This window comes from Neltuma alba, unplaced genomic scaffold (assembly GCF_004799145.2).
Source record: "Neltuma alba isolate B1F8T4 unplaced genomic scaffold, ASM479914v2 tig00011777_pilon, whole genome shotgun sequence".
NCBI classification, from domain to species: domain Eukaryota; kingdom Viridiplantae; phylum Streptophyta; class Magnoliopsida; order Fabales; family Fabaceae; genus Neltuma; species Neltuma alba.
Genome location: NW_021636400.1, coordinates 60,008 through 86,581, shown reverse-complemented (window position 1 = coordinate 86,581; position 26,574 = coordinate 60,008). Strand labels below are relative to the sequence as shown.

The 26,574-nt window shown below is 31.6% G+C and overlaps 2 protein-coding genes and 1 pseudogene across 2 annotated transcripts; 1 reads left to right on the top strand and 2 right to left on the bottom strand.

Moving 5' to 3' along the window:
* The first annotated feature begins 7,410 nt into the window (after window positions 1-7,410).
* On the top strand, window positions 7,411-7,929 carry LOC114717832 (uncharacterized). The gene is made up of 2 exons (XM_028903039.1): window positions 7,411-7,608; window positions 7,723-7,929. Exons 1-2 carry the CDS (start codon window positions 7,516-7,518, stop codon window positions 7,837-7,839), a joined length of 210 nt encoding a protein of 69 aa, XP_028758872.1. The 5' UTR covers window positions 7,411-7,515; the 3' UTR covers window positions 7,840-7,929.
* Window positions 7,930-10,423: 2,494 nt separating this feature from the next.
* Window positions 10,424-13,772, bottom strand: LOC114717839 (gamma aminobutyrate transaminase 3, chloroplastic-like). The gene is made up of 9 exons (XM_028903048.1): window positions 13,725-13,772; window positions 12,861-12,947; window positions 12,685-12,768; window positions 12,509-12,596; window positions 12,358-12,436; window positions 12,086-12,176; window positions 11,838-11,916; window positions 11,232-11,347; window positions 10,424-10,498 (listed from the first exon to the last, which is right to left on the bottom strand). The coding sequence occupies exons 1-9, from the start codon at window positions 13,770-13,772 to the stop codon at window positions 10,424-10,426; spliced, it is 747 nt and encodes a 248-aa protein (XP_028758881.1).
* Window positions 13,773-13,779: 7 nt separating this feature from the next.
* Window positions 13,780-19,831, bottom strand: LOC114717838 (gamma aminobutyrate transaminase 1, mitochondrial-like; annotated as a pseudogene).
* Between the last annotated feature and the right edge of the window lie 6,743 nt (window positions 19,832-26,574).

The following is a 26,574-nucleotide window of genomic DNA, read 5'->3' as shown; positions in this document are numbered from 1 at the left end:
TTTAGAATTTCATCCATCCTTAGTTATTGATTTTTTAAAAACCAACTCATTAAAATTTTTCTTCTCGCACCCTCCCTTCTATTCCCATAAAACCAAATAGAGGGTTAAGATCATGGCAAAAAGAAAAAACCAGAGGGCATAGGATAGGGCAAAATGCAAATTAATGCAAAACATTCTTAGCTTTGTTCAAATAACATGAAAAACTTTCTATTGTTTAGAAAACTAGACATATTCTAGTGAAGCTATTATTATAGTCTAATAGATTATAAACAAAGTGGCATGCTATGGGTTATGTATTTTATATTGCTGATGATATTATCATTTTACTAACTTTTATATGTTATTTGGCAGAGTTCCCAAAAAAAAAGTATGAACAATTTGTTAACATTTTTGGCCAAAAAAAAAAATAACATTTGAAAGAAAACAAAAGAATTAAACGATGATTGTAATAAATAAAGTGGACGATGTTAGATGGGGAAGATTAAATAAATAATATATATAAATATATAATACATCTTATACTTACCACATGCACAACTCTGCTCAAGATTGGATCCTCTATTGTTTACACCTATATTTTTTTTTTTATTAGCATAAAAGTAAACCTGCATATGGTGAGAGTAAAAGGAAACTCATCCCAACTAGGTTTCTACATACGTAGACAATTAGAGCCTTTACATCTACACGCCACATATTTGGATATTTTTATAAAGAAAATATTTTATGCCATTTACATTTCGTATTCTATTTCAAAAAAAAAAATTAAGTATTGAATGTTTGAAAACAAAATTATATGAACAATTTAAATCTGATGTGTATTACAATATTTATTACTAACTTCGATCACATTTACAAAATTTTATTTGTACAGTATAAATAAAGTCTTATAGTTAGGACCGGAGGTAGTATATATGTGTCAATTCTTTCCGTATATATTCCTGAGTTAATTGTCCTTTTCATTTCACATAAGGAAGCATTTATCTTTATATATATTTTTTTATTTTTGATATAAAAGTTGGCTGGGATTGAATTTCGTTTTAAATATAACATTTTAATTCATTTTGTTTCTCATATTTATTAATCTTCTTCTTAATATTAATCATGTCACATATATTATATTATAATTAATAATTTATTTAAATTAATTAAATAAAGAAACCCGGACTACCGGAGAGTATATATGTGCTTTTTGCCTGAAAATTACTGTGTGAGCGCAAGAACGTTACGCATCTTGTAACTCCTTCATCGTGAACTTCTTTAATTCAAAGGAAGAATTATTTTAATGTCTTAGAAAATAATTATTAAAAATTCCCAATAATAAATAAAAAGTTATCATTTTCTGCATTATAATTTATTAATTCATGATGCTTTGCTGTGATTAAAATTTTTTTAATAATTATATTCCTTCAATTCTCCTAAATTTAAATAAAAAGCTCATGCACATATATAATTCTTATATTTAATTTTGTTTAAATAATTGACCCAAAAAGTAGTTCGATCAAAAATAACATCTTTTAATAGGGAGGGCGGCATGAAGCGAACACCTCTCTGGCAAGAGACCAACGATGTGTGATTGTGAATGCTCATAAAGTCTGAAAATGAGTTGGATTACTTAATACTTAATTGAAGGATATGAAAAAAAATTCAAAATATTCATCTATAAATTTTTTAAGATAAAACTTTAAATTATATTTTGTTTAGTTAACATTATGAGTTTATTTTAAATATACAATCATATATTAATTTATAATTCAAAAACATAACATTGTTTTAATATCACAATGAAGCTCCTTAGTTAACTTATTCAGAATTTTCCATATAAATTCAATAATATTATAGTGTTAAATGCATAAAAAAATCAAAATACTAGATGTATTGTAAATAAGATCAAAGTTGTTTTAGATTCTATTTTACCCAATATACAAGCACATAATAATTTATAATTTAAAAACATAATATTGTTTTAATATCACAACGAAAGCTTATTAGTTGACTTATTTAGAATTTCCGATGCAAAATGTAAAAAAAAAAAAAATCAGTATGATTCTCAAAACAAAAATGAATTATGATATGGTCAAAAGTCAAAACACTTCAGAAGCAAAACAGCAACTTGTGTAATTCAAGAAAAAGTGGGGGATAGAATGGTCATTTGAGGGAGACGGGAGAAAATATTGAATGCTTTTTGGTATCACTGGGACGGGCAGATATGCGACCGACAAAACCGCCCTTCGCGAGACGTGCAAACAAAAAATGACGACGGCATCCCCTTTCTTCAAACAGATACGACACTTTTCTTTTTAGACCTCTTTGCATTCTATTTGTATCTTTTACTAAATATTCAACCACATTCATTATTATTATTATACCATAGATTAAAATAATTATTTTATTTAGTTATTTATAATAAATAAGTATTACTTTTTCTAAGATATTTTATTTAATAAAATCTTTAACTTATACAACTACTACAAAGACGGTTTATTATCTTGAAGAAAAATAGATAAATAACTTATATTTAAAATTAAATTGAATGTTAAATTATATATATTAAGTACCAGTAGTATATGAATGTATGTAAAAAAATGCAATGGACGTATTTAAAAGTGATAGAAAAAAAATTGGATGTGTAGGGATAATATGATTGTGAGATGTGTGGAATCTATTCATAGCCATATTCATATTATTTTATGTTATACTCTTTCTAAATGCATGAATGTATGAGTGGAGATAATCCAATTTGAAAGTTAGATGAGGAAAAAAGGCGTGGAATTCTTCTAAAACATATATCTTTATCTAAATCCCATAACAAATTCCCAGAAGAATCATAATCCATTATTCAAATAATGATGATTCTCACTAACGGGGTTAGATCTAGCGAAAAGGGCTAGTCTCCCACAACGTGATAAACCAAGATTTGAATCTCCACTGAGAGAGATGTCCACATTTAGTACCCGACAGTGCCTCGAATAGGATTGCCTCCAATAGGAGGATATCTATGTTTTAGCCAAAAAAAAACGATGATGATTCTCCATAGAGATAGAGGGTAAGCCTTTTTTTTTTAAAAAAAATGAGGAATTGTGATTTTTATCTCAACAATATTTTGAATCAATTTCTCATCATACTTGCATCATTTATAAGGTAGGAAGAAGTTTTCCCCCTCTTAATTTTGTTATTCAACCACTCAATTCAAGTGAAAACTCCTATTCCATGATAAAAGAACGGCTAAATTATACAAAATTTCTTGGATTTTAAGTTAGTTTCATATAACTCTGACATTTCAAAGTTTAAATTTAAACCTACTAACTTTTTTTTAATATTTTTTTATCATGGACTCCTTGCCTTTAAGTGACCATTATTATTATTATTATTATTATTATTATTATTATTATTATTATTATTATTATTATTATTATTATTATTATTATTATTATTATTATTATTATTATTATTTTGCAAAAAATACCATGCTAGGTTAATAGAACTCACATGGCAACCTACATGAATCCTATGTAAGTTAATAATTTTATATAAAACCTTCATAAATTCTGAGTTAGTTGCATAAAACCACCTGAACTTGCATAAAACCACCTGAACTCAAGAATATTAAACATAAATTTTGAAGTGTCAAGAAGGCTATATGTAACGGGTTTAAAATCTAGGATGTTTTTATCAAATGAATGACTTACATAGGATGTCACGTGTTTTTCTATTGATTTGATGTGGTAATTTCCGTTAAAAAATTATTAATAACTTAACAACAAGAGTTCATGGTAAAAAAAAAAAAAAAGGGTTAGGAAGTTAAATTTAAAGGTTAAAATGTCTGAAAAGATATGTACAATTGACACAAAACTTAGAAGGTTTTGTGTAATTTAGCATAAAAGAATTCATTAGCATCTTGTAAAACTACTTACAATTTTTAAGGATAACATCAACTGAATATATAAAAATTAAAAAAATATATTTCAATTCAGCTAGAATAAAAGGCTGTTAAAAATAATTAAACATATACTTTTCATAAAATAAATCAATTATTTTTTTTGATATAACAAAAATAAAATATAATGAAATTTATGGTCAATACAGCTTCAAAATAAGTTGAGCAAGCAGGCAATTGGGTTGTACCCTCAAATTCAATCAAGGAATGGAATGTTGTTGAAGCCATCTATCTTCTTGTTCTTTTTTTCAGAAATCTATTTTTTTTAAAAATTATAATTATTTCATTTCGCACTAATTCGTGGGCTCGGCGACTCATGCCAATCTAACATTAAAAAATCCAACATTTTAAAAAAAAAAAATTGGCAGATTAGCTGATGTTATTTGGTTTTTGGTGGTGATCAAAATTTAATGGTTAATCCTATCTTGCTCATGATTAATCATATTTCTTCTTTGTATTTTCTCCGGCTAATTTACAAGTTACTTTCAACATATTTTTTTATCAAAACCAAAAAAACAGTTAATACTCATTAATTATATCTAAAAATTAAAAAAATTATACTATGCCCATATTTTAAATACCTCCCGAAAAAGCTTCCTATTTTTCTATGTTAATATTGAATATGGGTAATGTTAAAAAAAAAAAAAAAGTAATCAATTCGACGACTTATATATAAAATAGATCACCAAAACTCTTCAAATGTCCTGTAAATAGCATCAAAGAGACTAAGAGAGTATATCACTAGTGTTTGATGTCTAAAACGTGAAGAACTAGGTCGGTTCCCCCCCACTGAGGATATAGAACATCCAGAGAGTGAGAATATGGAATTTTTGTGGCTGCAAATTATGTTTCATTTATGAAATTGGCACTAAATAATGAAGGATCCCTCTTAGTTTTGGTAATATTTATAAATATATTAATTTGTTATATTTGCTGGATGACACTATAGAATTGAATGTTACAAAAGGATTCTTAATGTTACTCATTGCTTAGTTAATCCATTTCTTTTAACATATAACCAATTTTGTCACCCATCTAATTCTTAATATAAGAGCTTGATAATTAATTTATAAAGATTAAAAAAATTAGTTATTTATAATATGTGTGTATTAATTTTTTTAAAACACTCTCTTTAATCATATGCATTATGATAACTATCCAATTTGATGAAAACACCTGCATTACATTTAGGATGTAATGACCAGAGGAGCATAAATGTATACTTTTTAATAATATTATGAGCAATAAATATTTTAACAGAAAAAAAAAACCTTTAACTGCATATGGTCTTCTTAGCTACATAATGAAAAATTATTAATTAGGTCAAGTAAAAAGGGATTCAATAAAATATCTACTAAGAAATAATACGATAAATTTAAAATTTGTGGTTAAAAATTATACTAAAATTCCTACCTTCATTCCAACTGTATAATATAAATTCGATGAATACTAGATAGCAATAAGAAAACTGAAATTATTTAACTAAATTATCCTTGGGTAAAATATATTTATTTCTACTCGCAATAATTAGGTTGAGTGAAAAGGGGCATGATGATAATTTAGTAAATTTGTGAGTTTAAACCTTATAAATAGAAAATAATAGCTACTTTCACCAGCATGTATCATTACTCAAATTTCACCTGATAATATCAGATAGTAGTATTAAATAATTACATAAAATTGATAAATACTTTAAATAGCCATGAAAAAGGAAAAAAAGAAAAATAATTTCGCAGAAAGCTTTCATGTCTTCCATGCAATAATTTCGCAGAAAGTAATCTGGGTTGGGCATCAGTCAGGGTCATATACAGTCAAGGAGGGATTCAAATGCTATTTGCATTCTTCAATAGAGTTTTTTGAACTTCTGAGCCTCTTTGAAAATTTCTTTGGTCTTTATTCTTACCTTACAAATGTTTGTTGTTCGTGTAGAAATTATTGCATAGAGCACTACTTGTTGTTCATTTACTGCCTCCCATCGTTAATATAAAAGCTAGTTGACTAATTTGAGTATATTAAGAAAATTAGTTAAATTAGTTATTTGTAATAAATAGATGTTATTTTTTATAAAATATCTTTACTAATCGAGTATATTGGTTAGAAATATCATTGTTACAATGATTATTTTGAAAAAAAAAAGTGGATAAATATGATAAATAAAGTAGATTGAGATATTATATTTAGGACAAAAATAAAAGTCAAACAGAATCTCATATTAAAGACCGGAGGTAGTACTTTGTGACCACTATCTAAATATTACGGGTCAATGTCCTTTTGGATGTCCAATTGATGAAACCCTGGTTCATTTGATGTTTGCGTGCTCTTACTCTAGAGCTATCTGGCTTGGTTGTTTTTCAATTAGACCACCTGATCTACCAAGCCTTCAACTTTTGCAATGGCTGAAGGATTTCTTGTTTCATCTTTAACTCTAGTGATCAGATAGATACACCAAAGGGTATTATTGTCCTACGGCGCAAGAGGAAGCTGGTAATCCACGAAAGAAAGGACACTTCACCACAACTGGTTATTCAAGAAATTTTTGGAGCACTTTCATTCTCCTATATGGCTTTTGCTAACTCACATCTGTCTTCGTCCTTGCAACCCTCCTCTTCAAGACTCAAATCCTCTGGCAATGGACATGAGTGGTTAATAGTGATATACAAGAAACGTCAGGCTGGAAGTGTCCTTTGTCATGCCCTTACTTGTCATAATTACTACCTCACTGTTCTAATTATAAGATCTCGTTTGTAGACTACAAACCAGGTTTTATAATTAGGATGAGATAGTATTATCCAATGCAAATTTCATTCCCAACTGTGAGCATTATTAAATTGAATATGTAACTTAGCAAACACCGCAAATTGTTGGCATCCAACCTTTATCATTTGATCCAATGGCTACTTTACGGTTGTTCCCCATGTTATCCTTGAAGATGTTAGTTTCTTTCTAGGTTCTTTTGCTTCTTTCTCATGTAGGATAGCATATGTTAGTTAGTTTAAGAGGTTTAGAGATGTTTTTATTTTTCCTCAGTTTATTGGGACCTTGTAGATGTTGTCATTCCTTTTTAATATTACCTCCGGTTCTAACTATAAGAATTAGATGACTAATTTAAATAGATTAAGGAAATAAATTAAGTTAGTTATTTGTCATAAATAGGTGTTATATTTCTTAAAATATCTTTGTTAATTAAGTGTGACTAGAACTATCATTATTAGAAAACATTTAAAAAAAATAAAATAAATTGGGATCTTATATTTATGATTAAAATAAAAGTCAAACTACCTTATATGAGGTGATATCATTTTTCCTTTTATTAAAAAAAAAAAAACATGCATGGCCCCACAGCTGAGCTCGGGGAAGAAAAAGAGCTGAGCTGCTGGCTAGTAAACAGGTAAACTGCAAGTTGCCGGTTAAGGCTACGAAACACAGCAACGTGCCAATAAAACAAGCTTATCGGTTTATCACGAAGCGAGAGACCCTGTAGAGAGAGAGAGAGAGAGAGAGAGAGAGATTGGGTCAAGAAGGGAAATCAAAAACCAGAAGAGATTAGAGAGAGAGAGTTGATGATATAAGAGATCGGAGAAATGGATGGAATGCAATTAGCTTTACCTATTGTTGGAATTGTAGCAGCCGCAGCTGTAACCTTTTACGCTGTAAGTTTTGCGGAGCTCCGAGAGGTAACCTGATTTAACCTATAATTCTCCCTCCCTCTGTCTCTCTGTCTCTATCTTTGTGCTGATTCGATTATTCATGAATTTAATTTATATCTAATTCTTGTTCGATGGAATCAGAAATCGTTCGGAGAGCTGGACGACTCAGAATATGAAGGAAATGGTGGCTTCAGGCCTTCTCCTAGTTCCAGAGAGAGGCGTGCCAGAAGAAAAGCTTCCAAAGGCAATGACTCTTAGTTACAACTTCGAGTTCGAATCTCCTCTCCCTATTTTGTAATTAACTCTTTTATTATTATTTCCATAATACCTGCTTGTTAATATGAGAACCAGAAATAATATCCACCAACTAGTTGACTAATTTGATTTTTTAATTATAATATATATTATATGATGTCTTTAAAATATTTATGTAGATTATTACATCATATATTAATTTATAAATAAGGTAAATTAGTTGGGAGAAAAATAATAAATATAACTAGTTTAAAGTAATTTAGTAACTTTTTTTAATTTTCTCAGATTAGTTAATTGAGTCTTATATTAAAAACGAAGATAGTATATAAGATGATTCTATGAGGCTCTTTGATTTTTGGTATAAAGTATAGTCTTGTTTGATTTTGATTATATACATACCATTTCTGCTCCTTAATATAAGAGCTAATTGATTAATTTGACTAATTAAAAAAGTTTGTTAAATTAGTTATTTATAATAAATAGGTATTATTTTCTCTAAAATACCATTACTAATCATATGTATTAGTTAGAACTATCATTTAATGGAATCTTTAACCCGTGTAATCACTACAAGGATTACTTTGAAAAAATTGAGTAAATATAAGATAAATTAAGTTAGACAAACTAGATTAGTTCCTTACATTTAAGATAAAAAAGAATGTCAAACTAGCTTTTATGTTAATGATTGGATGTAACATATAGTTATCTCATATTTTTATAGAAAATATTTTAATTTAATATTTTAAAGTTAAATTAAAAGTATATATTACCTTTGATCCTTAATATAAGACTCTATTTGATTTTTATTTTGGTCCTAAATATAAGACTGCAATCCACTTTGTCTCTCATATTTATGCATTTTTTCCAAGATAGTCCTTCTAACAATGGTAGTTCTAGCCAATACACTTGATTAGTAAGGATATTTTAGAAAAGACAATACTTATTTATTACAAATAACTAACTTAACTAAGTTCTTTAATCTTCTCAAATTAGTCAACTAAATCTTATAATTAGGACCGGAGGTAGTATTGATTTACAAAAAATTTATGTCATTATACTAAGGCTCTGTTTGGGTGCTCCTAAACCATAGTTTCAGAAGCACTTTTCCGCAAAACGAGGTAACCTCCTCCACATATTTACTTCGTAATCTGTAAAAACACTTCTGAAACCATGGTTTGGTTTTTATCCAAACACTCCCTAAGTTTTTTTAGGGTCAACTTCTATTACTTGATTATTTCTTTTGTGAAATTCACTTTGAGACAGTTACTCCAGTTTTCTGAAGAAAAGTAGTTATAGAACAGTTGAGGAGGATTTTTGGTTGTTCACTAGTATTTATTTTGGGAGCACATTTCGTGCTCATCGCATCGCAATAATCAGTGTAGGGTGATTTTTCATCCAAAACATTTTAAGGGGATGAGATGAGACAGCTCAAATTTGGGAGATCTTTGACTAATAATCTAAATGAAAGCATTGATGATTAATGCTGTTACGGTTTTATACATGCCAATCAGATATTCAATTGTAAATTTATGCCATAACGTTCAAATTAATCTAAATTTTCGTTGCTAAAAAAAATCTAAATTTTAGATTTGCAAAGCCTAATGTGCTGCAATTTCTCTCGTAATGGTGTCTTTAAATATACTTTTTCGGTCCTTAATATAAGACCCAATTGTTGAGTTAGTTTTGGTTCTAAATATAAGACTGTTTATGATATTTATCAATTTTATCTAAATTATCTCTATGGATACTCTTTCAACCATAATCAAGTAGAAAAGGAAGATGGGGTATTAAGAAAGATGATTATGGTATTTTAGGAAAAACGTGTTACATTTCTTATAATTAACTAATTTACCTAACTTTCTTAATCTAATCAAATTAGTTAAATTGGTCTTATATTAAAGACCGGAAAAGTAATAAACAATTTTTTTTGGTTCAAAATTTTAAACTAAGCTTTTCATTTTTATCTCCATTTACTACTTATCATTTCTTTGCAATAAATTTTTACTTATTATGTTTCATGTACTCTATTCACAAACAAGAGTATGATTGTAAAAAAATATATATTACATATTTATTATTTTTAACTAAATTAACATTTTAAATCATGTGATTTTAGTAGTTATTTCTGAACGCAAGGACTAAATTAAATTCCAGACCATGTTAATTAATAAACAAAGTAAGTTGCTATTTAATTTAACCACAAATTTTCCACTATAATAATAAATCATTCTTGTCTACCTAAAAATATGCTAAATACAATCTTCCAAAAGATTTAAAATTAAAATTGCTATTTATTCTGTGTAATCCCATGACAAACATATCTTTACACAGATAAAACACACAAAATTGACAAAAAAATCATACTACGTAAAAGCCGTTAAATAGTTCACAATCTAGTACTTCTAAAAATCCAAAAACTTTGATACAGTTTCTTCCTTTGTCAGCATACAAGCATCTGTACCATTTTTAACCCAACCCACCCTATCCTTTGTATTGTGCTATACTCAATAATAAACATATCTCTATACATTAAGCCGTTAAAGCCCTTGCCACTATTTTCATCATCATCAGCATCAGTAAAAATCCATTACTTACTCTGAGCCTTGAGTTCCCGCACCCTCTCCTCAGTCTTTTTCAGAGCTATCCCATAGATTCTGATTAACTGGGGGAAGAAATGGCCAATATCAGTATTCAAATAAGATCTTAGGTCTCGTTTGGTACGAAGCATTGAAAATGAGGGATGGGATTGAGATTATAATTAAAAAAAATCATTAAAATAATATTTAGCATGAGTAATTGCTTATTATATGAGATTAGGCAAACTCTTAGAGGTAAGATTGGAGAATATCACTTCCCCCCATGTTATTCTCCAATCCCATATATATGGGTTTGGCTAATCCCATATAACAAACAATTTCTTATACTAAATATTCTTTTAATAGATTTTCTTAATTATAATCCCAATCCCAATCTTTTATTTTTAATATTTCTTACCAAGCATAACCTTAGTCCTAAAGAATAATTGGACAAGAGCAGGTGGTGGATGGCACTTGAGGAAGTAAAAAAAAAAAAAGAAGAAAAAAAGAGCATAATAGAAGAGAAAAGTACATAACAGTGAATCATCATGGGGAGAAAATTATTAAAGCAACTTGTACGAGCTTGACTGAATATGGCCATTAGTCAGCAAGAACTCATCAAAATTGTACATTCAAGATGGTGAGATTCAATGGTACACTCATTTTAATGTCTTTACGGTCTAGAAGAGCATATACATTAGTTAAATTGTGTAAATTAGCTAGTTACAGTAAATTTATTTAGTTTCCCAGTGATTTAGAAATTTACAGACAGGCCAAATGAAGACAACTGAATATTTAAATGACTCAAGGTAAGGTTACCTCGTCAACTTCTTCTAGGCTGAGAGTAAACGGTGGACACATCATTATGTTATCCCCAGCTGCACGTACTAACATCCCATTCTTCTCACACTGTGCTCCAAAATAGGCACCTACCCCTGTGATAATTATTTAATCAAAACTGTCACAACAATGGAAAATAAACCCAAGTCCACAAAATGATGGTAACCTAACCTATTTCACATATTAGGATAATAATTTTCTGTCACCTCAACTAATAGGAAGGTGAATTATTCTTGTTATGCGTCACTGTCACAAAAGGTTTGGTTTTAAATGACCTTAGAGAAGACATTTTTGCTACTTTTAAATTTTAATTGATTTTATAGTCTATCCGTGCATAACAAAGTCATCTGTTCATATGATAAGAACCACGTTTCAGGAATTCCAAGTAAACATGCTTTTGCTTCAGGAATTAAACTAAATAATGGTTAAGTACATTATTGTATGGTTAACCACTGGCTTGGCATCATTGCTTGTCCAGTTAACATCCCTAAACTGTTGAAATTTTTTGCTAATGAATTCCTAAAGGGTAATTCCCCCTGGTATGTTAAGGGAAAGTATGGGAACCAAAGGGAAAATTGAACTTACCCCATTCTGGAGGGAAAGGATCATTGGGCGACTTGTTGTCAGTGAACTCGGTCCCCAGGACCAAACCAGTTCCACGAATCTGCAGAGTAGAGCTTTAGCGTTTACTATCAAGTTCTCCAATAAAATCATGACATGTTTTCTTATACAACCACAAGAACTACATATGATGTTTTTATCCGAGAATTTGATAGCACCAACTTAAAGTACTTTCAGTATAGACCACAAGCTGCTTAGCAAACAAGAGGTACCTCCCCAATGATTGGACTATCAGAGAAGGCTTTTACACCATCTTGGAAGCTGGGGGCAATGGTCCTCACATTCTCAACAATATTTCTCTCCCTGCAAAACATCAAGAAGAATAATAACAACAACCAGCAGCCTGAACAGTAATTAACATGATATGATATGCTTAAAGTTGTAGTCATTTATTCGAACATAATACTGTAAATCACAAATTTCGCTGCATATATTTGAAATTTACTATGACTATGGTAATGACCCAAGCTACATAGGAACACACTTGTAGATCTTTAGTGCTTCAATTGCAACAGCACACGATACTGGGTGTCCAGAGTAAGTAAAGCCGTGAGAAAAAGAACCTAAAATAAGAAAAATCAGGTTAGCAACAATTATCTCCACATGAAGATGTGGTCATAAATTTACCACCATACCAAGTTTGTTGCTTTGCGAGTGTATGACATCTGACACTTCTGGGCTCACAAGAACTGCACCAATTGGCATGTATGCAGAAGAAAGTGCCTGGAAGTCAAATACAAAAATGAAAAACATTAAGCTTCCTAAATTATGAGAGAGATAAATATGTGTTTGGATACTATTTCAAGTTTACCTTAGCTAATGACACCAGGTCTGGTTTAATGTTGTACTTATCAGATCCAAACATTGTCCCAAGCCTTCCAAAACCACAGATGACCTGCAAAAGAGAAATATGAAAGAAGCAAGTTCAGCAGTCAAATTTCCTCATTAACTCCAGTTTAAGAAGTATGGACAAATACAGCATAGTACCTCATCCGCAACGAAAAGAATGTCATACTTCTTTAGGACGGCTTGAATCTGCACAAGTAATAACAGGCTGAGAGAGATGTTTCTTGCCTGTAATATAATTTTGTGGTATTTAAAGGAAGGAGTTCTCAAGGGAGAGTGTGAAAACAATTATAATTATATTAATCCGATGCATGAATAATTGTTATCTAAGCCAGAATTCTGGGAAGTGCAAGACTATACAGCAATCGTGTCTATTGACTTTGAGATATAACTTGTACGTAGCTAGCCAAAATGTGGATTGCAAATAGGTATTCTATTTTAACCCTTGAACAAGTATAAAAGATGAACAATCTATTCAAGCAATTGAAAAAAATCTAATAGCCATATTCAAGATGTTGTCAAGTGATGAAATAGTCTAAACAGAAAAATCATGTACATTTTTCTACGGTCACTGCCCATTTGAGATTATAAGACCCAAATTAATCGTATCTATTGACTTAAATATATATCTTATACAGAGCTAACAAAGATGTGAGCTTGATATTCTAGTTTAACCCTTGAACTCACATCAAAGGTCAAACAAGCTATTAAAACAGATGAACTATTGCAGGCAACAAAGTTTATGCTCACAAGGTTGTGAAAACGAAGGTCTAACCAAATTTTCATGAACATTTTCTGTAGTGGTCTGCTTCCTACAGGAGGTATAAAAAAGTCCTCATGCATAATTTAATCTATTGTGATATCCCATGAAACATCATAAGGAAATGCCACAAGCCATAGTAGCACCACTATATATAGAAAACATGTAGAAGCAGTTTATTTGTCACTTATCTTGAAAATAAGGAAATTATAATTCTCTAAAGCATGAAGATGCTGACGACACACCTTGTCAAAGTAAGTTGCAGGAGGAGGTATTACACCTCCTCCACCCATAACAGGTTCAGCAATAAATGCAGCAATCTGTATACGAAAAGCCATATAAAGTTGCTGTGGTACAATCAATATCAAAATACAAAAAAAAGTTTCTAGATATTTTAAAGCAATACTGTCTCGGTCCCTCTTTCAAAATTAGTTCCTCCAAATTTTTAGCTAATCTGGTTGAGAACTCTTCCTCTGTCTCACCTGGGATAGGCATCAGCATGCATGATAATATGTAGCCACATTATACATGTGAATAAAACAGGTTTAAGAACATGACCTACTGAAGAAGCTACCTGGAAGGTGATACCGCCAGTAATGTGGGCAGTCAATGTGCAGCACGAATGGAGCAGGCAAATCAAACTTTTGATGCAAAGCTGGAAGGCTGAAATGTGATTTTCAGTTAACTGATAAGAATTCTGTTCTTATCTCATTTTCATAAATAAATAAAATATTCGGTACAAAAGCACTGATGCAATAATCGGGGGGAAAAAATCCTGAGTTCATCGTACCCGGAGAGACTGGCTGACATCAGCGTTGTACCATGATATCTATCAGAAACGTCAAGATATAAGCTGTTATGCATACTAGCAAGATACACAAAAGCGTCATTAGTTGAAATATCAAACATACGATTTTGCCCGAGCTATAAATTTCTTCTTATTTGGTCTTCCAAGTGCATTGTTATAATACCATACCAATTTCACCTGCAAGGAAAAGTGATGTAAATTAAACCTGAGCAAATGTTACCGCAATTACTGCCCATCTTAACTATGTTGATTCCACTTAAAATATCTAATTATAATTTTCTGCACAGTTAATTTGACTTCATTCAGAACTTAGATGACTAAATTTGCACTGAGAGAACATATTTAGCTTTGGCTTCTGATATCCAGTTATCTAATTACTCATAGGTTTTGGGTCTGCAAAGTTTTATGATATTGGGCTTCAGATATTATATGGCATATATGATTATTAAAGTAAAACTTAGTTAATGAACAAAATAAAAGAAGTAAGGTGAGAATATTTTCATGCACAATATGGTGAGTGACGAGTTTGTCAAGAGGTCATATGTTTTGGCCATGCTTCATGATCTGTTTTAATTTCTGAAAATGCTAATCTGCCAAGTTGAGAATCTTCCCGTTGTTGATATCACAAACTGTCCAGATATTACCTTATAGTACATAGGAAAAACTATAGGCATGATTCAAGCTGTCCACCTCAAAATTACATGAAGAAAATGATGTGTTATACATTAAAACGGCTTTGAACCTAACGAACCTGAGAATCATTGGCTTCTGATCCACTGTTAACAAAAAAAGCTTTCGCCATTTTTCTGGCTGTGAAAATTTCTAGAAGGTCACTGGCTAGATCCTGTAAGACTAAATTTATGTTTACGTACGAAAATAAAAAATGAATAATTCAATATCAAGAGAGAACTTTAGGGAGGGGTAATTAATAATCATTCTTCAATGAATGAAACCTAAAGTTAACAGGCGTATCAACTGGATAAGGATAAGCTTAAAATATTATGAATTAAGGAGCTAGAACTAGAAGTTTCAAAGGATTAATACACATATTTTCTTTTGCAAGAAGAGGAAAGAACAAATGAAAGAAAGAAATAATGTAACAGTTCAGGTGCAATTAATAAGTGCAAAATTATGTCTGGGTCAACTAAGGCCGAGTATATGACTACCAGTGATGGTTTTGTGGTTCGATTCCAAAATGAGTGGTAAAAAGGCAACTTTTTCAATTGTGCAGTTGCTGCGTCAACAAGACGTGGTTCATTCCCTCCTGCAAAATAAGATTGATACACATTTGTATGTTGGCGTGTTATTAGATCAACATTAACTCAGGGTCTGTTTAGCAGAGCATCAGGAGAGTCAAAAGTCCCGATTCAAAGTCCAAAAGCATATTAATGGTTCAGCTTTTGTTTGGATGAGCAATAGTTTTTAAGTCAAAAGCTAATCTCAGCGTGCAAAAGCCATAAGCCATTTTGAGTTACTTGAGGCAAAGCTACTTATTAACTGTGGAGAGAAGAGAAAAGGACAATGAAAAAAGAAGAGAGAGAAGTTTATGGGTCCCACTGATTTCAATAAAAAATGATAAAATCACCCTGTCAAATACTTGTTTCTATTTATAAACCACATGTACTCCAAATCTACAAATAAAAAAATACATTAAATTGATGATTTTTTCGCATTTGCTCTTATTAAAGAAAGAATATTAAAAATATGTTTTATATTTTATCTCATCGATTTATTTTATATTTCTCTATACATTTATTAAGGGGTAAAATTGAAATTTTTTTTTCTCTACAAGTGACTTATTAATTATACCCATTTTAGTAAGTTTACAAACTAACTTACCTATTCAATTATAACCCAAACAATTTTTAATTTTACCCAATTTAACTTTTTCAAAAGCCAATCCAAACATAAATCAAATTAACTAATATGACTTTTCCAAAAATCAAATTGAAAATAAACTACCTTTTCTGCCGCTAATCCAAACAGGCACTCAAAAGGCAACCCGCGCATTTTAAATTCTAGGCGACTTCACCATAATGTTTTTTTATCATGGTTTGTAGGTCATGCTTGTTTGATGTTATTACACTTGGAAATAATAATTTCAAATCTAATTGCGTTTTTCAACCTTAGTTGCCAGATACTGGATTAAGAAAAAAGAAGCAGATATACACAACACATTTATATTTGATGGGTAGAGGACAGGAGATATTCAAAAGTTTCCAGAAACAATATATATCTAAAGCATATAAAAAAAGATATATGTTTGTGTCATCTAAAAGGTAAAGGGGAACAATGAGATATCAATGATTAAGCAAAGAAGAAAACGGATAGAAAAGAACTCATAAATACCTAAAGCAGTGCACCATTAACCAGCGAGTGAGTCAAGATATTTTCTCCCATTCATGTCATATACATAGCTCCCCTGATTCCATTGGTTGGGTAAATTCCAAAATTGAGAAACAAGTCATTCTTTGAAATGGAAATGAAGCATATATACATTGTAACCATAAATTAAGGCTGTTATGTAATAAACTTTTAGGCAGGAGGAGAGGAAGTCCACCTCTGATCTTTCTATAACCAGAGGATTCAAATCAGTAGTCTGCCATCCAGCTGTGAAAGGAGCAAGCATATGGTGACCCTTGAACCTAAGACAACCAAAGTAATTTTAGCAGAAGCATGCATGGCAGTCATGTCCACAAGAGCAATATCTGATAAAAATTTTCAAGATATTTAAGAATTAGAGAAGCTAAAAAATTTGTCCCTGACCAAGGAACTGTTACCTTTTGAATAGGGGGGAAAAAGTTGTATTAGAAAGAGGAGAAAGTAAAAAGAGTAATAGTTGAGGATAATCAAGCAACAAATCGCAAACAAAATACACAAAACAGCTGCCCAATCTCTTAGCATATGAAAAATAAAACTTCTTTTCAAAAAACCTTGAGCCCAGCACCAAAGTTCGGCCATATGTGGACAATTCTTTCGTCTCATCAGATTTTAATAGGAGCAATAATCCTTGACATCTTTCTTTTGAAAACAATAGAAACTAAACAACTCTGCTCAAATGATCCTTTCCGAGATTTTGAACTTCATTGGGAAAGAGAAAATGGAAGAGTGACAACATTCAGAACCAATCTGGTTTATTGCAAGGGCAAGTGCAACATGCCCTAAGTTCAAAGCCGTTATGCCAACTTACAAACATGCAAAATAAAGCAATGACCAATGGACAAAAGCACACACGAGAGAGAGCTAACTGCATACCCTTCACGGTTTTCATCCTTTGGCAAAGATGCTTCAGTACTATAGGATCTAGACCATGAGGAAACCTGACAATTTTCCTGAAAGCTTTTGGAAACAGCAGCATATCTTGAAGCAATCTGTAAATCAAATATGAAAATATGCATCAATGGACAAGTAATTGAACAGCAAATACAGTATCGCTGGGGACATGTGTAACACACCAAGTTAGATAAATAACTCAGACAAGACTACTAGTGTTTAAGATAACTATATTTTAGAGAATAAAACAAAACCATACATTTGATGCTCTAACCTCAGGACAGGATGTTCTGCATCAGCAATTAAATTCATATATACTCTTATCATCGTAATTTCAAGCTTCAAGCACACAGATAATTTGGAACAATGTAATTATAATTTGATGATTTCAGGCAGCACAAAGAAAGTAGGAAATAGTTTCTCCGTATATTTTCCGCAGAAAGTGGCAGATGCATACTTTCTTGTGCAGAGGAAACCAAGCCTCTATTAAGTTATGACGACCTGCCATCTAAAACTAGAACACTCAAAAAGGGGAAATAATTATTGGCTTGCTAGTTGCTCTATTATCTCTGATATAGGTCAATTCTCTTGTACGCGGGTATGATGTTGGTTATGAATGATGAATACTGTATATGGATAGTTCACAAGAAATACAAACATAGCAATGGAGAAGGCTGCTATTTATGGAATTTTTTTAACAATATTCCAATGCTTCAAACGAAGAATGTTCTGAATCTTAAAATAAATGACATGCCCCCTATGAAATTGCACCCAAGTAATAATGATTTAATAGCAAAGCCTGGATGAAGTTAGAATTTCACGTATATAATTAATTCACAAGTTAAAAAAAAAAAATCCAAACTTGTATCCGTAGAAGAAGCCAACACCACCAACATAGTATTGCTTCATAAGGAATAAATTGACATGTTATAACAAAATATCAGAAATCTTGAAAAACATGAGCCTGACTCATTTTTTCCGTTTCCCATTTTGCCAAAGAAATTACTCCTCAGTCCTTAATATAAGACTTATTTAACTAATTTGATTAGATTAAGGGAGTTAGGTAAGTTAGTTAATTATAAGATCCTAAAACACCATAATCATTTTTCTTAATATCTTTTCTCCTTCTTCTACTTAATTATAGTTGAAAGAGTATCTATATGGGTAATATAGGAAAAATTAATAAATATGAGAAATATGTCTTATATTTAAGACTAAAATTAACTTAACAATTAGGTCATATATTAAAGACTGGAGGAGTATGTACTGAGGGTAAAATTAGGCCTAATTTTGTCATACATCCAGCTAAGTTTATATTTTTTCAAAATCTTTCCGGCAGGGAAAAAAGAATGTTTAAAAAATCCATGAAACACTAAAATACTATCCTATCAGTTCTAGATGATATTATATCCTATCAGTTCTAAATGATACTAATATCCAAACTATAAGTATAGCTATGAAAAGGCTGGCTACTTTCATTAAAAAAAAAAAAAGGCTGGCTACTTTACGGAATTCATGAATTCTCAGAAATTTAATTCCGTTCAACAAGTTTCAACCTACGGCTGCCCATAATACAAAAAGGCAACAAAGTAATCAGCCTCAGTTGATTGCTTAAGGGTGTTTGGCTAACCTTATAAGTGTTTTTCAAAAACACTTTTTTACATATCGAGACAAATTCTTTCATATATTTACTTCGTATACTGTAAAAATATTTCTAAAACCATAGTTTTTGTTCTTACCCAAGCACCTCTTAATCCACTTGAACGTAGAAATTTTAAACGTCAGAAGTTGCTTTAGCGTATAGGTCAGTTAATAACACAGAGTATCTCACTTTTAGGTCCCTATTTTTTAATCCACCATTTCTTAGAAAGAAACTCCGGCTATAAATGCACGTTAATTTGAAAAATGTAATTGGACTATCACACGAAACATATAAAAGAAACAGAAACACACATGGAAATCCCAGTCATTAGGAAAAGAAGAGCTGAGCGAAGAATAGGAAGCCCACAAAACAGGAGCAGAATCAACGACAAGAACATGAAACATGCTTCCATATTTTCACTTCAGTCATTGCTGATCCAGAAAGCACCATACATTCGTACGAAGATCCACAAAGAACCTGGAAATAGCTCTGTAAATCAAAATGAGGATCATGTTACCTGGCTTCTCAGCCAGCATCGAAAGAGCCGATTCATAATGGTTTATCTCGAGAGCTTGCGACGATGCGGCGATCATCAGGAACTGAGACTGGAAGAGTGACTCAGAAATGAGAAAGCATCGGCTTTTAGCACTGCAAACGACAAGCAAGGAGCGGGTCCAACCAATCAACCTGTCCCGGTTCAGCACGATTGCATACTAATCTTTTAAATCAGGAACTGAAACAGGAAGAGTGACTCAGATCGCAATTTAGAAAATTCAATGTTATTTATTTCGCGAATGATGATTTAAAGATTGTATGCAATCGTGCTGAACTGGGACAGGTTGGTTCTCCTTGCTTGTCGTTTTCAGTACTAAAGGCCGATGCTTTCTAACAACGTTAACGCAATGGATAATGAATTGATGGAGATATTATGCGGCTTGAGTCATGAGGTAAACCAAAGACGACAATCACAAGAAATTCTTGTACGAATCAGGTGTGACGCGTAAGTATGATCTCACCAATATAAAAAGAACAAATCACATCGTGGAGCCTGCTGCAATTTCAGTTTTTTTAAGGGGAAAATCGCAAAAAAAATGTGAAATTAGAAAAATTATACACAGGGACCGTTTCATAAAAGTTGTTATACTAATATTATCATGGGTCTCAATTTATAATTTTTCTAATTCTATGATTTTTTTTTGTAATTTTCCCGTTTTTAGTTCCAAACTCATTAATTACCCCTCTCCCTTCCCCCTCTTTCTCTCCATGTATTATTTTCCTCTCTCATAATTATTTTATTTTTTAATCCAAATTTTTTAGAAAAAATTGTAAATAAAGACCTTCTAATATGTGAAATTATAATTGGGGACCCTCAATTTGAAAAATAACAAATAAAGACCCTATCTCATATTGGAAATATGAAATTTTAGTGAAATGTCTGAAATACCTCTCAGCCAAATTGTGATTTGATCTATTGGAATTGTCATTCGCTAAAGCGAACTTGTCATTTCCCATAATTAACTTGTTATTAGGTATACCCTAAGCTAAGTTATGATTTGATCTACTGATATTGTCATTCGCTAAAGTGAACTTGTCATTTTCCGTAATCAACTTGTCATTTGGCTGAAGGATATTTTAGACATTTTACCAAGATTTTATATTTACAACATGAGATTGGATCTGTATTTGCTATTTTTTAAATTAAGAGTCCCGAATCGCAATTTCACGTATTAGGCGCCTTATTTGCCTTTTGCCATTTTTTTACACTCAAGACTCTTCTTGCTCCACCATACGTCTTTGGCTTGACAAAGTACTCCCAAGCTGCAAATCAGCTTCACAAAGTAAAAGGCATCGAAGAAGTAGAAACCAGATCTATTCTTTGTATTCATGAACTTTTTCTTTTTGCCTAATTATATTTCTAAGCTCTGAGCATTGCTAGAACCTTATCAGTTACACTCTGGGATGGGAATTTTTCAGTCGCGAAAAGTGACTTATTTCAAACACCCCCCATCATCGAGCTTGTAACAGTATTTATGATAGGCTTTTCATCTGGACTTCTTTCAGCAATCACTGCCGAAAGAAGCTCATCGTCGTCCTCAGCCAACGCCTCCACTTCGACTGCCTCGCCGCTTTATTGTGCTATGGCCTTCATATTCCAAAGATTCATGTGTTTTCAAAACAAATATGGTTCTAGAAGCTTCCTAGCATCAGCAATGGTGCAGGAGTTTGATTTTTCGAGGCCACTTCCTCTTTCTGGAGCAATTTACGGGAAGCTGTGAAGAAGGGGGTACATGGTTAGGTAAGACATATCAAATCTGTATCACAGCAGCGTCACATGGAGAGAAGGAAAAAGAATGACCATTTGGAAGATCGAATACAAAGTATGCATATTGCTTGGGGTTATTTCTCTGTCCAAAATTTTCCCTACCTCACTCGGGTGCCTTTGTGACACAACAAATGTCTCGTTGAAAAAATTTCTGTTAACATCCCCTGCTTTAGTCACTCTGTCTTGGTTCATTCTGAAGGAGGGCTTATTTAAGTGATAAATTTGCATATGCTAGCTTTTCTATTTGAAGAAGCTTTGTTCCCATGCAGGGAAAAAAAAGTACAATGCAAAACTGAACCCGTGGTTATGTTGAATTTTCTCCTGTGCATCCTATGCATGCAATGGTGCTATATTTATTTTGCTTTTTCGTTTTGTAAATACTATTGTAAACAATTTACTAAGCTCCTTTGTTTTAGGTGCTGTAGGAAGTTTGTAAGGTTGTAGGGAATAACTCTTACTTAGGCAGGCTTTTTAGGCAGGCTTTTGTTGCATTGGTGATTCATGAGAAATCTGACTAACTCTATATACTTCTCTTTAAGGTTCTGTTTTTAAACATTTCTTGTAAATCAATTTTTGCTACTTGAATATTTCTGTCTGACGTTTCAAGCTATGATCTTTGGCTCTAGTAACAAAGATTGCTCAACTCCACTTACTTTGGATTGAATCTTGTTTTCTTGTCTGTGTATTACAGGAGTCTTGGTTGTGGAAGAAAAACATGTTCAATTACAAACCTAATCTTGAGAAGACTACTCAGTTGAAGAGAATGGTTCAAAACTTGTTATTAGGAACGTGTTAGGACTTTGTAAAAGTTACCGGATTGCAACACATTGTACCAAATTGAAGTTAGGCATATTGAAGCACACTATTTACTATATGCGTTTGAAGTTACTTGTAAAAAAATTGTATTTGAAGTTTGTGATGTATGGACAACTTTGAAATGAAAGAAGATAGATACAGGTCATTTTCAAGTGTTCATAATTCATACATTGTGAGCCAAATTGAAGTTGGGTATATCAAAGCACATTACTTCCTCCATGCCTTTTTATAAACAACATTAGAACTCATCACATAGATTAAAATGTTAGTTAAAATTGGTTAAAGACAATAATATGTAAAAATTAGAAGTTTTTTCTCTAAAATACTCTTATTTATGGGGGAAGAGAGTATAAGAAAAAGAATAAGAAAATTATTATAATAAAGAAAATTATTGAGGAAAAAGAATGTGTGATGGAGAGATGATAGTTTGGAAAATGAGATAATAAATAGGAAAAATTACATGCAGATCTCATAGAAGACAATAAATTTTGAAAAAGTCCCTGAGATGCTTCCTAAGTCCCCAGGGACCTCAGAGTAAAAAATTAAAATTATGAAATTATCTACTTGCCCTCACCAAATGACAACATACACAGTTATAGTTACAACCTACACAGCAGCCAATCACAACCTACATTTGAGCCATTCACAACATGCATAAAAGCCAATTACAACCCACACTTAATCGAGTGACAACATGCACAGCATACAGTCACAACCTACACAGCAGCCAATCACAACCTTTTCTATCAGTGAGAGCAAGTGGATAATTTTACAATTTCAATTTTTTGCTCTGAAGTCCCTGGGGACTTAGGAAGCATTTGGAGATTTTGAGACATTTTTTCAATTCATTGTCTTCTGTGAGACCTGTGTGTAATTTTCCCTAATAAATGTACAGTATTAAAATAAGTAGTTAATGAAGATAAAATAGAGAATTTGTTACAAAAATTTAAGACGTTGCAAATTATTATATTTAGGAATAAGAAAGAGATGATAATTATTACTTGTAAAAAGGGACAAAGGAAGTATTTACCACGGTGTATTTGAAGCAACAAATACTTGCACAACTTGACTGTACATTAAAAGATTTGGGAATTAAAAAATCCAACTTACAAGGTAAACAAAAACAAAGTTTAAAAAAACAAAACTGCTTGTCTTGCTTTGTTTTTGAAACTGCCATACAACTGATACACATATGTTTTATTTTCCGCTGTGCACTTGCTTTGCTACTAAATGCAGGCAAGAAGGCTACATCAATTATTGCAGTATTCTTGGGCTTACTTGATATCATATTGGGTCAACATGGATGAGGCAACCCCATCTCTTGCCTTCAAACTGCAGCAGAACAATAACATGATTAATCTCTCTTTCATTGGCTGCTGCCGCTGCAGGACCCATCCTCCCTTGCCTCTCCTTGAAACTTCGACATGAAACCAAGTTTGGAAGGCAAACCTGCATCGATTTAATTGAATTTTATTTAATTGACACAATATTGCCATTGAGTCGAAAAAAGAAGAAGAAGAAGAAAGTTTCCTCTTTCTGCTACTCGTATAAAGGGAAAACTCCCAAGTTATAATAATATGGTCACAAGAGCATCACATATAATTCAAAACAGTTGAAAAGATGATTCAACATATACAGTATTTTTTTTATAAAAAAAAAGAAGAGTAAACCAATGCCATTCTTTTTTTTTCTTCAACAAAAAATTGGTGCAATTTAAGGACAAGTTTGCTTCTAAATTATGCGAATAGTCATATGTAAATTTGTTGTCAAATGCAATAATAAGCAAGGAATAGATAAAAACATTGCTTGCTGCTACAATAATCTTTTGTTTGAAGTGCTTTAACAAATTTTAATTGTCACTCTTTCCCATGTATAATTTATGACCTTTAGTTTTTTGAATAAAAAATAAACCAAGTAAAACAAAATCCTATGTAGGACAACCCAGAGCAACAATATGATCACATTTTTCCCTTCATAAACGAATCAGTGTCGATACCTATATGAAGACCCTTCAAGATATCAAAACCTAGAATATTTGTCCTGTCCAGGCATCAACGGAGACCAAGAGTTTGAAAATGCTGTCGACAGCTGCTAACCTTTTTCATCCTAGACCAACTCCAAAGGAGACGCAACAGAAGGCATGATCGATGAGAAAGAATGCATGCCGCAAGCAATGTTGTAGGAAAAACGTGCGCTGCGAGTGAAATTGGAATTGGACCTAAAACTAAAATCGAAGATACTGCAAAGCTATGGACTCTCTGCTGGCGACGTCACGGATTGCCTGCTGGCGAAGGTGCTGCGAGGTTGGGCTAGGGCACCTTGTGAGCCTTCAATTTCTCCGTCCGATAACTATTTTTTTCAACTCAAATAAGAAGGTTTTTTTTTTATAAATAAAATTTGAATTGTTTAAAGCAGATGACCCATCAACCAGCTAGGATTAATAGTTCTGAATTGTTGGCATGTGGTTGGTTAGATCACAAATGAGGGGGCACATGCAAGAATTTCTCATTAATGAATTTGAAACTGAAACAGTAGCAGGCCCCACGGTGTGACTTGTCTTTTTTATATTGGTTGAATCATATATTACGTGGCACACCTGGTTCATACAAGAATTTCTCACACAGTTAATAAATAATTATAAAATATAGGATTAATTTAATTTTTGTCCCCTCAAATTTTGGTTTATTTTAATTTTAGTCGTTCAAATTTTAAATTTACGGTTTGGGACAATGACCAAAAATTTTTTGGAGATTTGTAAATGTCAAATAAGGAATGTCAATAAAAATTTGTTATTATTTACAAATTTAGAATTGTCAATACCAAATAAAGTTGTGTTACCAAACTTGATCTGAGATTTGTAATTTCCAACTTCTTTTTCTGTCATTCTCCCTTACAATTTTAGTCTCTGAAATTTAGCTCATCTTAAAACATTAGTCTCTAAAAGTATAACAGTGCATTAATGGCACCACAAATGGTGAGTTGGATTTGTTATATGACACCTAATTGGATCTTGTATGAATCACAGAATGCAGCTATTGAAATGAACAGTGATGAAGAAAAAACATTAGACCAAATTACCATCTTTTAAGCACTTCTTTTACCTTTTTCTTTCTGTTATTCATACAAGATCTAGTTACATACAATTTAATGAATCCACATCACCACTTTAAAGCTGATTACATACAATTTAATAAATCCACATCACCACTTTAAAGCTGATTATAATACTTTAGTAGATTTTAATACTCTTTATATCTCTAGATATCAATGTTTTAAGAACCATCAATTTAAAATTTGAAGGGCCAAAATCAAAATAAACTCAAATCTTAAGAATTAAAAATTATATTAATCCTAAAATATACTCCTCCGGTCTTTAATATAAGACTCATTTAACTAATTTGATTAGATTAAGAAAGTTATGTAAGTTAGTTAATTGTAAGAAATATGACACGTTTTTTCCAAAATACCATAATCATCTTTCTTAATACCCTCTCTCCCTCTTCTACTTGATTATAATTAAGAGAATATCTATAAGGGTAATTTAGAAAAAATTGATAAATATGAAAAATGAGCCTTATATTTAGGACCAAAACTAACTCAATAATTGGGTCTTATATTAATGATCGGAGGAGTATAAAGGCTTGAACTTCCAAGTTTGAATGATTCGATTCGATTCCGAATCTTTAGTTGTTCAGCGGATCCGTCACCATTGTCCCACGAAACCAAATGAAATCGTCAGGCAAAAACAATAATACATATAAATATAGAGGGTTAAGGTCCAGCACTGAATTATTTTCTCATCTGACTCCGTAGTTTGTGGTTAATTGAGCATCTTAAACTATTTTTATTAAGTATTCAGAATAATAAGAAGGAAAAAAGAAAAGCGTTGAATTAGAACATAAAAACATGACAGAATTGGTCCTAGTTACTTCCAAGATGGAGTGGAAGAAGGGGAGAAATTCTCGAAATAGGAAAAGGATCGAATGACTTTAAAAGAATCGAGCTGAGGAACCATATGAGATAAAAATCTCATATACAGTTCTGTAAAGTGGTAGTAAGCATGATTTTTCTATCAACTTTTTCATTGTCACCCCCACAAAACCAAACTACACCTTAAAATATTTTTTTCAGGTGCGTCTATTATCTCAAAAAATACTGAAAAATACTTTAAACTGTTTTATGCACATTCATTTAATATATTTTGTTGATGAGTTAATGGTGATGTTAAAATTG